This window comes from Numenius arquata, chromosome 8, assembly GCF_964106895.1.
Source record: "Numenius arquata chromosome 8, bNumArq3.hap1.1, whole genome shotgun sequence".
In the NCBI taxonomy this organism is placed as follows: domain Eukaryota; kingdom Metazoa; phylum Chordata; class Aves; order Charadriiformes; family Scolopacidae; genus Numenius; species Numenius arquata.
In genome coordinates, this window is record NC_133583.1 from 34,533,574 (window position 1) to 34,546,248 (window position 12,675).

General features: G+C 50.8%; 1 protein-coding gene across 1 annotated transcript in view; it reads right to left on the reverse strand.

The window, feature by feature from the left end:
• Window positions 1–5,679: 5,679 nt before the first annotated feature.
• NOTCH2 (notch receptor 2) overlaps window positions 5,680–12,675 on the reverse strand; it is an 85,948-nt gene continuing 78,952 nt past the window's right edge. The window contains exons 30-33 of the mRNA XM_074151774.1: window positions 9,040–9,341; window positions 8,535–8,682; window positions 7,939–8,036; window positions 5,680–7,023 (exon numbers count right to left, since the gene is read on the reverse strand). Of these exons, the coding sequence (XP_074007875.1) occupies window positions 5,680–7,023; window positions 7,939–8,036; window positions 8,535–8,682; window positions 9,040–9,341 (1,892 nt within the window). The remainder of the gene's footprint in view (window positions 7,024–7,938; window positions 8,037–8,534; window positions 8,683–9,039; window positions 9,342–12,675) is intronic.

Consider the following 12,675-nt stretch of genomic DNA (forward strand, 5'->3'; position numbering starts at 1 on the left):
GAGCGCTGCCACGGGCACAAGTTGGGGGATCCCAGCTCTGCCCTGGCATCGGGCAGCAGCAGCGATGGCACAGGCAGAGCAGGGGCCAGTGGGGCTGCAGAGACTGTGCACAACATCGTTTCCACCCCCCGAGCTGGTAGTGCTGCCAGACCCAGGCCAGGGAGACAAATGGGCCACATCAGCGCAGTTCCCCTTTATCTGGGCTAATCCCCGGGCACTGGGGCCGATTTGCAGACTCAGCTCATCTTCCCCTCAAAGAAGCAGCAACAAAAGTCAATGCAGGACTGAAAATTGCATTGTTACAGCCTGCCCCATCCCGTGCTCATCTTCCCTGGGAGCTGCCAGGGCTGGCACCAGCTCCTGCTTCCCCACAAGCCACCTTGGAGCATGTCGAGGCCTCAGCCACCCCGCGAGGGTCCCCTTCCTCACCTGCTGTCCAGGGATCGAGAGGAGCAACAGCTTCTCGTGGGTCACCGGGAGAGGAGAGGAGCTGCCCTTTATAGCCTAGTGCTCACCAGCATCAGTGTTTGCCCAGCTCAGGTGATTCCACCATAAAAATACTACTGCTGACTCCCCTTCATACCCCCCACTTTGCTGGAAAGCTGCCCAGATCTCTGCTGTTGACATTCAGCGTTTCTCCAGAAAAAAAACAGGAAGAACCTCTCCTAGTTGGTCAATAAACCCCCTGCAATTAGCATTAATTACGAACGCAAACTCAGAGATAACCTTGCGGCAGAGAGCAGCATGGTACCAGGCAGGGATGCCCACTGGCTCAGCCATGGCTGAACTGGGGGCTGGCAGGGATGAGCCCCAGGGAAGGCTGTCCCAGTCCCAGCTGGAGCATCCCTGCGGCGAGTGGCTGGGCTGTGGGTGTCACCTGCCGGCATCACCCATATCCCCAGCTGAGGGATAGCACCCAGATGGGTCCCATGCCCTGCCCAGCTCCGCCATGCATCATCTGCGCACCGCCCTTGTTTGAACTGCCTGGGGATGTTTGCAGTAGGATGCAGGACACAGGGACGTGGGAACAGCCTGCAGCCGGGGGCTGGAAGGTGCCATCAGATAGCGGTGGCGCTGCTGGGCACCCACATCCGGCAGTGACGCAGAGCTTCATCAGTCTGCATCCCTCCAGGAGGAAGGGGCAGGTCCTGCAGCAGCAGCCCCTCACTGCCCCTGCCCCATATGGGGAACCCACAGCCCTGGCCCAGGGGAGGCTGCTGCTGGCATGGAGCCCCTAGCCCCAGCAGCCAGAGCCCTTTGGCATGGTTAGGCATGGTCTTCTCTGTCTTGGTCCTTGCTCCTCAACCTGGGGTGTCCTCTTGCACCGGCGGGAGGCAGCTGAAGCTCATCTACCCCACTACTTCAACCATGCTGTCCTGGAGCATCACTTTGCTGGCTCCTAACATACCCAAAGCAGCTTTGAAAGCTCTTCCTGCTGCCTGTCCTGTGACCTCCTGCAAAGCTGCCAGCTCCTGCCCAGTGTCCTGCTGCTGCCAGCTACAGCCAATGCCTGGCTCTTCTTCCTCCAGTCCTCTTGAAGACCCTCGGAGGAGGCCACTGGGAGCTGGCTATGAGACAGCAATCTTCAGAGGATCCAGCCCCAGAGCTAAGCCCCTCATCTCGCACTGCAGAGGGCTTGTAGCTGGCTGAAGCTGTTACTTCTGGCTGTCAGGCTTAAGCCATGTCCTCCAGCTCCCCGGGATCTCCCACGGCTCCTTGGCGGCAGCATTTGCCGAAACGCGCAGAGAGTGCTGCTACACCCACAGGGAGCAGCTCCCCACCAGCGTGCAGAGGCAGGTCTGGCTTTTGCCCCAGGGAGGGAGGAGGATCAGACCCATCTCCTTCACCCACACAGGCGGGATACAGCTGCTGCTGCCTCCCAAGACCTCTCCAGGCTCAGCCAGCTTGCTAGGCACCCTCCGGAACCAAAGGGGTAAAGCCTTCTTGTGTTCAAATACAGCTGCTGCCTGCTACCATCTCTCCTAGAAGAAACAACCTTAGAGGGGAGATCAGCCACTCTGACTAATGGGGAAAATCTTCAAACACAGCAAACCGCCCCCCCAGAAGACAGGACTCCACCCTTGTTTTATGAAAAACCATGAAAATGTTCCCCACAGGAGCCTGAGGCTACTCCATTACTCCTGGGTTAGATAAGGGATACCCCGGCTCCCTGCCTGGCTGGTTCAATTAGGCTTATTTGGATGCAGCACAACAAGTTTTCACAAGCTCCTTGTCATCCCAGGCAGGGAGAGAGGCATGTGCCATCCCCAGGGAGACGCAGCGTCAAGTCTCAGCCTGAGCACCAGCAAACTCAACATTGCCGTGCCAGAGACACAGCAGAGCTGGCTAAACTTTGGCACAGATGTGCAACCTGTGGGAGAACATGGGTGAAAGCCTCCCGGAGGTTTGTACTTGCCAAGCTGGCTCTACTAGAAGATAAAGGAGCTGTGCTGTTTGAATATTAAACCCTTAAAATACCCCCAGCAGCTTTATCCCTGCTGGGCACTACAATTCAGCTACCGGCTCTATCCGAGTCCACAGTGAGAGCTGGAAACTGGCCAGGGGAGCCCTAGAGGAGCCCAAGGCTTCAGTGGCACCTCCCTGCTCAAAATACAGGAAGGCAGCCATTGTCAATTTGTTCTCTAATTGTTCAAGTCAAACTTTTCAAGTCTGTAAACAGCACGGAGGAGCCACGATTCCCTGCTTCCCTGCCAAGCAGAAGCCAGGAGGCAGCCTGAGCTCCAGGGATGAGGATCCTCCTCCCAGCTAGAACAGTTGCCCAGGGAAGCAAGCAGGAACTGAAAGAGCAAGCGAATCCACAGCCCCACAAACCACCGCCTGACACATGCTTGCTCATAACCTTTCTAAAAGCCACACAAAAGCCCCAGCCCTTCTCTGCCTCCCAGGCAAGCAAGAGCTCTTATTCAAAGCATCTCAAAAAGGTCCCACCTGTCCTTCCCAGTCCCTCCTTGTTCTTCCCAGTATGCCCAGCTGCTTCTCAGCTAACCAAGAGACCAAGATTCCTCCTGCCACCCTCGAATCAGGCTGCTTTCAGCTCCCAGGCACAGCTCCCTTGGATGGAGCCAAGCGGTGGGGTTCATGTGCTGCTGAGCCACAGCACAGGGCACTCTTGATCCCCCAAAAGCTCTCTCCTGACATGGACTGCACAGGTCCTAATGAGCCCTCTCTTGCCAAGGGTCTGAACAGCTACTGAACACTGATGACTCCTTTATAACCCAGTGGCCGGGAAGACAAGCAAAACCAGCAGCACACACAGACTTTGGGCACATACTCTTTATTCTGGGGATAAAAATTGCTTATACATTTTGCAGCAACTATTTTCATAAAAGACTTTTATAAAAAATGTAAAAATAAGCAAGTATTTTCCATTATTAATATAGGAAAATGCTGCTGTGTGAATGGTTACTCTACAACTTACGAGATAAAATACCACCTTAAGGAGATATTATCTTTACAAGTAGTTAAAAAAAAAAGAAAGGCAGAGGGCCATCGTATTAACACACCAGGCACGAAACTGGCTTCATTCCACAGAAAGCACTCATCTTGTAAAATGTAGCCACATACATAAAAAGGCACTTGATTATTTGGGGCTAATGAGGACAAGCCCTTTGTTTCTTTAGCATCGCTGTAGCAACACTTCATTATTTGCAGTGAAACATGTACCTGGACAGACCTCCAGAAGCTTGTGGGCTCCTGCCTGGAGATCTGAGTCAGTTGCAGCTAAACTTCACAGGACACACTGCAGTGAGCGTGCCGGGGAACGCTGTGCGCGTCGTAAAAAGCAGTATAACTTCAAGAATTAAAAACTTCAGCCCAAAACAACGGCCCCGGGAACCAGCTCCTCCTGAGGCCCTGCCTTCATGTACCATTGAGTCAAATCGAAAGAAAAAGCTTTTACTCTTGATTAGAATGGAAAGAAACATCAGAAAAAATACTGTACATGGTAGGATGCTGAATGGCCGCTGCTGGGAGGGGAGCGGCTTTCTCTGTCCTTTGGCGGCAGCCGACAGCCCCGATCTCTTTGGAACACGTGTCTGCAGGGTTCCCCCGAAGAGGTAGGAGCAAACCATCCCCAGAAATGTTCACTTCAGCTGCTGAGCGAGCAGAGCCCTCCAGGGAGGCATTACTCTTGCGGACAAAGCAGGAAGAGCGGCTGTTTGTCCAAGGTCAGTGACAGCTGGCTTCCGTAACTCCAAAAATATCAGGGGAGCTGCAGTACAAATGGCACTACCTTCCCACAGAGCACGTGAGGCACCTTGGTTGGGAAATCTCGACACAGGCTGAAGCTGAGAGGAGAGGACAGCCCCAAACCTGTTAACCAAACTGCATTAGGCAATGTTTTCTGAGCTGTTTGGTCTGCCGCCTAAGGCCAGCTCCTGGCTTCAGGCACGCTGCTGCTGCTGGAAGCCCACTCGGGAGTCAGCGCTGCAGCCTCCTTGTTGGGAAGGGAAGACAAGGCAGCCCTGTCCCGCAGCTGGAGCAAAAAGGGACACTTCAAAGGGCTGAACGCCGTTCCTCATGCAGAAGGACACACACTGCAAACATGAAACGACGTCCTTGACGTTTCCTGATACCATAAAGAGGCAGCATATGGTATCTGGAGGACAGGACACACAGCCACCCTTGGATGGAGGCGAGGGGAGTACTGTGCAAGAACGTTGGGAGCTTGTCTTAGCAGGTTTTGAAACACCCATGCTCATCCCAAGAGCTTCCCAAAAGGCCTGTATCGGTTGCAGGGCATCTCTTCCGGCATGGGAGCCCATGAAGGCGGTCACGGACACACCTGGCAGGACAGGGGCACGAGGAGGGTAGTGTGTCAAAATGGTCAGGTGTGTCTCAGGGAAGACATACAACACAGGAGAGATGCGTCTACAGGCCACCGTGGGGGTGAAGACCAGGTCAGACCAGCGTTTTCAGGAGGGGAACAAAAAAAAAACCACCAAAAAAAAAAGAGACCTAAGAGAAGACTATATGTATATATAATCTCATAATACCTGGGAGGCAGGCAGTGAGGACGCTAAGGGGTGTTAGTGGGTCTGTATAAAACAAAGACTCTTGAAGAGGAAAGGGTGAAGCTGCGTGACAGAAGGTGTCACTTGACCTGCAGGTGTTTTGTGAAGTCCGGCTCACTTGCTGAGCAAGAGTGGCTGAGGGAAGGAGGGGTCTAGGAATGTGGGCGCAGCTCTAAGCTATGTCAAGACAAGGCAACTTGAACTCAAGGAGAACTAGTAGAAGGTGCTTCAGAGAGAGGTTATGTAGGTAACAAAAGGAGTAACAAAATAAGGATACAAAGCTGGTTTTGGCTAAATTTCTGGAGAAACGACCATGAGAAGCATTAAGCTGAAGAGCTGTCTCCCCAAAGAAATGGTGGAACATATTTAAAAGCAGACTGGAGAATCCAGTGTGGACAGCAATCACACCCAGGGTGCACGGGAGTTGGTTAGAAGTGACCCGGCTGGTCTTCTCCACCACCAGCTTCTACAGTTCTCTGTTTAGCATAAAACGCATACAAGCCTACAGCGACCACAGTCCCTCCAAGGAAAGAACAGCCTGGGCTCATTAAGACTCTTGGATACTAAAATGGTTCTTCATTTCCATCCTGGAAGACCTTCATGAGTTCTGGAGTCCACTTTCATCGGGCTTCACCTTGGCCAGCCTTCAGGCATACACCTGCATGTTGTTCCGCTGCTGCTCTGTCATGTGAGCGGCCGCCGGCCCGCGCTGGTTGTTACTGGGACTGGTTGCCACATCAGACCAGTCAGAGGCAGAGTGTGGGGAGGAGCTTGACCACTGGTCTGGAGATTCGGGCGATGGAGTCAGGTATGGGTGCTCCCCTTGTAAGTGCCGGTTGTGGCTAGGAGTCCGTTCTGTGGCCGAGGAGTAGCAGCTGTGCTGCGAGGGAGGCGTGGGGTACTTGCCCATCGAGCTCTGGAACTGGTGGTAAGCCGGGAGGACTGTCTGAGCCACTTGCCCGTCCTGCTGAGGGATGGCAGCCATGGAGAACGAAGCGCTGGGCAGCTGAGCTAAATCCGGTATCTGGTACATGGAGCTAAGAGGACCAGCCATGTTCTGAGCGCAGTTTGACTGGGCCTGCTGCGGCAGTGCTTGCTGGGTTATGCCACCCTTGGGAACCAGCTGGAAAGTCATGATAGGGGGCAGAGACTCCCTGGACACTCCCATGTGCTTTGCATCTGCTTGAACCAAACCGCTCTGCTGAGAAACACTGGGGTGCGAATGCATCACCTGGGGCACCATGCCAAACATCTCGTTGTACTGGGACTCGTTCACCTCCATACGGTTCATCCACTCGGTGGAAACGTTGGCTGGCCGGAGCCTGCCAAGCCCGCTGTTGGGAGGGGTGGTTCTGTGCTGTGAAAGCAGCTGGCTGACGGACGGGAGCACCGTGCTGGATCCACGTCCTAAGGGCTGCATCTCGTGGAGGTTGGAGAAGGACATCGTGTGTGCAGCCTGCACCGACGGAGCGGTCAGCAGTGAGCTGGGTGACGAGTGTAACACCCCCGGAGATGGCATCACAGGAGACGATGTTGGTTCGGATGCAAAAGCGTGGGGTGATTCTAGGGAATCAACCGGTGACAGGGTCACTGAGCTCTCTGAAAACTGCCCTTTGCTCTCACTGAGGGACTTCTTCCTTCTCCTCTTTGCATCTTTGGTGAGATTTGTGGGCATGATGCCTTTGGCATTCGGTTTTCGTGACTTCTTGCTTAATGAAGCGTGCTTAAGGTTGAGGAAGGACCTATTTGGGCCACAGATGACCGGGGAGAGGGCAGAGTTCAGCATGGCGCCAGGGTGCCCAGCGGGGCTGTGCGCCACGTTGTACTCGTTGAGAAGCTGCACTATGTCGTGGTGCATCCGGTCCTGGGCCACATCTCGGGGCAGGCGGTCCATGTGGTCCGTGATGTCTCGATTGGCAAAGTGGTCCAGCAAGATTTTTGCTGCTTCAAAACTGCCTTCCCGAGCAGCCAGGAAGAGCGGTGTCTCTTCCTGAAAACACAAAAATTAAGTATTTTAGCGGCTTCGCTGTGGGGGGACTGACTTAATGCTAATAATCCTTTAACAGTGCGGTAACACCTGGAAGCACTGTTTGACACAGTGTCGCACTAATTGTCTCCAAGAACAACCCACCCTGAGAGGTACCCATTGAAAAAGGCAGGTTACAGGAGATGATTTCACACACGTCAGTGGAGCACACAGGCTAAACTATCCCACCAGGAAGTGCACTATTCTGCCATGGATCCCCAGAGGAACCGTGAAAGCACCTGGTGCCTCTCTCCCATTGTCCCCTATGAGGGCAAGGTATAAAGGACTAGAACAGGCCAGAAAAGAACTACAGCTTGTTGGTAGCTCTAAAATCCACTAAGCAATACATAAAAATCCAAAAAAGAAACCCAAGGCAGAGGAAAGAAATCAAGGACTAAGACACAGTGAAAACTAACAGTGAAGCTACAGGAGGTCTGCACAGCGCAGACTGTCTCTCAAACAGAAGAGTTCTCCCCCATATCCACCCTGCACTAAGATCCCTGGAAATGTGACAGGACACGACTGCTGCTGTGCTGCCACATCTGTCTCTCTGCTAACCAGAATCCAGCTGCTTGACACCAGCAGCACCTCACCCTGGTGCTCTCACACACCACTGACTGTGTATTGCATTCCTTTGCTGCAAGAAAAGCAGGACAGCACTGATGCCCAGGACTTGGCCAAACAAGGAAGAGAACTGCTCTCCTCTATGAGAAATCCTACAAGACACCCAGCACTTGGGGAGAGTTCCAGTCACGGTCTGGGTTTGGAAGACCCACACTGAGCACCCAGTTTAGAAAATATGAACTTAGCTCACTACCAACAGCAAAGAGACACTTTGAGTTAGGAAGCACAGCCATGCTGAGCAAACCCAAACCGTACCTTGTTATCCTGCATATCTCTGTTGGCTCCATTTTTCAGCAGAACTAGTGTTGCTTCCACATTGTTGACAGCAGCAGCCCAGTGAAGAGCAGATTTACCTGCATGAAAATCCAAGAACTTCAGTAACAAACCAAGGAGCTGTTTTCTAAAGCACCAATAGGGACAGAGTACACTGAGGGAAGAAAGCAACTGCAGTGCAGCTCACGGCACATAAATATGTCCTGAAGTCACGTTTACACTTTGGAAATCACTGCACCTTGACACACCCCTATATTACCAAGATGCAATGGAACTTCAGCACTTGCTCTGGGATTTATTTTTATTTTTTAAATAACCTATCCACCGAGTCACGTCTGCAGTCCAAAAAATCCCAGCATATCCAATTTCATATTTCTTCTGCTTCTCTTCCAGGGCTGTCTAAACAAGCCACCATGCAGCAGCCTATTACTGCTGGAGGACTTCTGCAGGAGAGCCTAGTGTCTGATTTAGCTACAGAATTTACGAGCAGCCCACACTCTAGGAGAGCAGAAGCCCAGTCCTCCTCACTCGCACCATGACAAATACGTGCCCAGCCCAGTATGTCATGTTCACGTTACCGTGGTCATCTACGGCGTTCACATCTGCCTGGCAATTAATTAGCTCAGCCACCATTCCTTCCACAGCCAGACGTGCAGCCAGAATTAACGGGGTTGTTCCATCATTCATCCGAGCATCCAAGTCTGTTACTCTGTTACGGATCAGGATCTGGACAACAGGGGAAGACAGATTTTTTTCAATACCACTACAGACCAAACTAGGATTTAGCAGAAACCCAAGAGAAACTTTATAATGAAAAAGGAGCCTGAGCACTGAAATGCAAGGATCCAGATCATAGGTGAAAGAGGCAAACAGACCAAATAAATACATGCCAGATGATTTACTCATGCTGAGCTCTTCAAGCTATGAATACCTGAGGAAACTGGATGTGAAATACAGTTTCGCCTGGCCCTCACACTGTGGGAGGCATGAGAACAAGGCTGTGAGTGACCACAGCACGGCTTGGGCAGGCTCGTATAATTACAGAGCACAGCTACTTTAAAAGGGTTTCTTCAACTGCTGTACCTGGAAGACACCCTGGGCGTCAGCAGCTACAGCTGCATGCAGGGGAGTCCGTCCCATGTTGTCCCGTGCATTAGCATCTGCACCAGCATCCAGCAAACGTTTTGCAGCATCTGCTCTTGAGTAACGGGCAGCTAAGTGCAGTGCCATCTCCCCAGTGCGGTCTGTTTGGGCCTGCAGGTTAGCACCTTGATAGATCAAATCTGTTATTATATTTGCTGAGGAATCTTCTGCATCCTCATCATCCTCGCTGATATCGGAGCCGCCCGCCCGCAGTGATGCCAACATAAGCGGAGTACATCCATCTGCAACAGAAAAGATGGTACCATAGTAACCCGATGGTGACAGCAAAGGAAAGGAAACCCTCTCCAATCCTCTCCCCTCGAGCACCTACAGCCACAGACAATCCCTCCAATCACTTTAACCCAGACCTGTTCCCTTATCCTAAAGCCCAACACAGTTAGTGAGTTGTTGTCCTTCCAAGTAGGACTTTAATACCTACTGTAACCCCAACAGAAGTCAGATACTTCTCAAATAAGTAAGATCATTATAAAACAAAAGAGTCTGCTCCTAAAGGGAAAAAAATCCTCAAAACGTAAAGGCTAGCTAAATTACTAGAGAGAAGCAAGGGCTATAAAAATCAAAGACTTGTACTAAGTACAACTATTCACGTGGATTCACATACCTGGGGAAAAGAAACAATTGGCAGAGAAAAAAATATTAGACAACTAATCTGAAGTGAAATGCAGACAAAAGCCTTCATATCTATTACACACCAAGGTCTTAATGAGAAGGACTCTGAAGTTGTGACAGTGAAAGCACTCAAAGCTGAAAAATGCCCCAGGATGACTGCCCGAACCTACCTCATCTTGCTTTTAATAACGTCCATGATCAGAGCCCTAAACAAACTGATCAAACACACTCCATGCTTTCACAGAAGTACACCACGTGGGAAGGGACTATGGAACAGGATCTAATCCAGTACTATTCACTGGTGTACCAGCAGCATCCTACACATGCACAATGCCTTGCTCCCCACGCACCCCTCCATCACAGCGTGGACTGCCCACAGGTACAAACTGCTGGAAGTCGCACCCAGTTTGAGTGCTTTGGAAGATACTGGGCTCATGTCTCTCCACAAGTCTCCATTGATGGGCTCACACTGATGGGACAACTACAAAGGCTAAATTCACATTCATCCAATCAGGATGCCTGCGTTGTCACTGCAAGGAAAAAGGCTCCTCCAAATCTCTAACTTAACGTTGCTCCCTTGAATGAACTTCTCTTCTGCTGATCAGAGAGGGGACGGTCCAGGAAGACTAGCTCATGGCATTGATTTTTCACCTTTGTTAATACCCCCCTTAATGCAATGCAATTAAGATTTAAAACATCTCCACATATTTTCAGCAACCCATCAAATGCTAAGTGCTTCAGTTTCAGCAGACTCTGAACATTACAAGATATTCACTGCCTGAAAACAAAGACTTCAACTGTAGGTGCTAATGCTTGCTTATTGATTTTACTGCTTTACTCCATGCACATCACAGGCACCTAGAAAGTAAGAGGCAGCAGGAGTGAATCACTGAGTGCTAAGGGCCCCACTGGAGTTCTGCAAAGGTGAACACAAATTCTGCTGCTCCAAAGTGGCTTGACAGCAGAACTTCAATCTTCCATGGAATAAATCTTCTGATCTATTCCACGGTCAAGCAGGGACCCTTCCTGGACCCTACAGACAACAGCTTCCCTGCCTGCACAACTCTCTATCTGCAGTGCACTATCTACACTGAATGAAGTGTGTGAGCCTCGCAGGAAGCTGCATGGCAGAATTAGGATTCTGTGCATATAAACAAGGTGATGATCTCCTGTTGAAAATAATATACAGAGCTCTAACGCCCTGACCCATTTCCCAAATTCTGATCACCAGGCTTTTCTGGCTCTCCTTTTTAGAGCCCTTCCAAAACTTTCGTAAAATTCTAGAAACCATCATTCTACCACAGGGAACGGTGTGGAGCACCAGCAGAGATCAGGGCTGTGGCCTCCCCAGCCAGGCTGGCAGCAGCAGCATGCACGCTCCTCCTAGTGGCTCACAACCACAGGACACATGGGCTTTCACTGAGCTACTTTCTCAGGATTTGTTGGACGGCGGTGAAGCGTTGACATATGGGCCTGGGTCCAGTTCCAAGATCCAGTCCTGTCTGTAGACCCTCTTGCCTGTCGTCCAAGGCTATACCTCCTTTTGTGCTTCTCCCTCCCACTGCTGGCTCTGCTTCCTTGTCCCAAATGAATACTTCTCAGTATTCAAGTCAGGCTGTGGTCTCCTCCATACTGCCCCGACACAAAGAGCAGAGAGACGGGGCACAGAAAGGAGCTTTCCTTTTCTCCAGCACCACAGCCCTGGGAAAAACACTCGCAGGAAAGGTCTCGCTTCCTCAATCACTGCAGTTGTCCTGGACAGATCAAGCCTAGGCGCTCTATACGGACACAGCTATAGCATGCATTAAATCCTTGGAAAAACTAGCTGCCACCCTCCAAAAAGTCTCTCAGGTAGGTGCAGCTCTTTTCAGAGCTTTGTAAATTGGCCACACACGGGTAGTTTTATGAGGCTAGCAAAAAGCACATCCAGCTAGACCGTCACAATTAAGTACTTGATGGACTACTAGAAAAAAAAGCCAGGGACACAATGTCTTTTTTCCTCCGTCCAGCTTGTTCTCTGAAATAGCTGGAAAAGAACCCAAAAGGATCCAGCTGGAGGCAGACACACAGCATGGAAAATTCCAGTCTGAACCATTGAAGTTTTAGTAACCGAAAAAGAGGGGCATATAACAGGGACAGTTCATCAGTTTTAATTATAGGTGGTGTTACCAGTTATGCCTGTAATTGCATTACCCTGGTTACACACTCACAATAACTCCAGTGAAAAGAATGTCCCCGCCACTCTGGGGGACAGAGAGAAAGAACAGCATGGGGAGACAAAGGTGACAGCAGCATTTTATAAAAAACCCCTTCTGTTTGCTGTCTTTCAAGAAGACAGCCCCAGAGTAAATGTAAAACTCGAGAGTGAGATGGTAACGCCAGAAGTTCACCAGATAGGTATAACTGAAGGACTCATACAGACACAATATACTGAAAGCTGGGATGTAAAGAACCCACTGGCAAAGTCTCTAGGTAATACTTCTGTAGGAGACTGGACCTCTTGGATCCCTCTAAACTCGAGAGACCACAGAAGGTTTGGATTAAAAGAGGAAACAATCCCTTGGTACACCGAGGCGTTTCGACTTGCCTCTCCTCTCTCTAGAAAAGACCTCTGCTGTTCTACCTGCCACCTGGACCTGTGGCCAGGATCTAACTCACCCAGTTTCAGATGGCTCCAGCCCAGACACCTGCACCCAAGTCAGTCAGCCTCAACACCCTTTGTAATTAGGGGCAGTGAACCATTACTGGAGTGTGAGCCATCTAGTCTTCAGGATGAATTCTGCTTGAGACAGAGATGAACTGCCCCTCAAAAGTGCCTATTTATTCCCTCTGCCTGCAAAGGAAGAGGAAGGTGGCCAGGGCAGACAAATGCCTACATTAACTGTGAGGAATCCTACCCCTTCTTACTAACCCATTACTCTAAGACTTCTCAGGCTTTTAAAATGA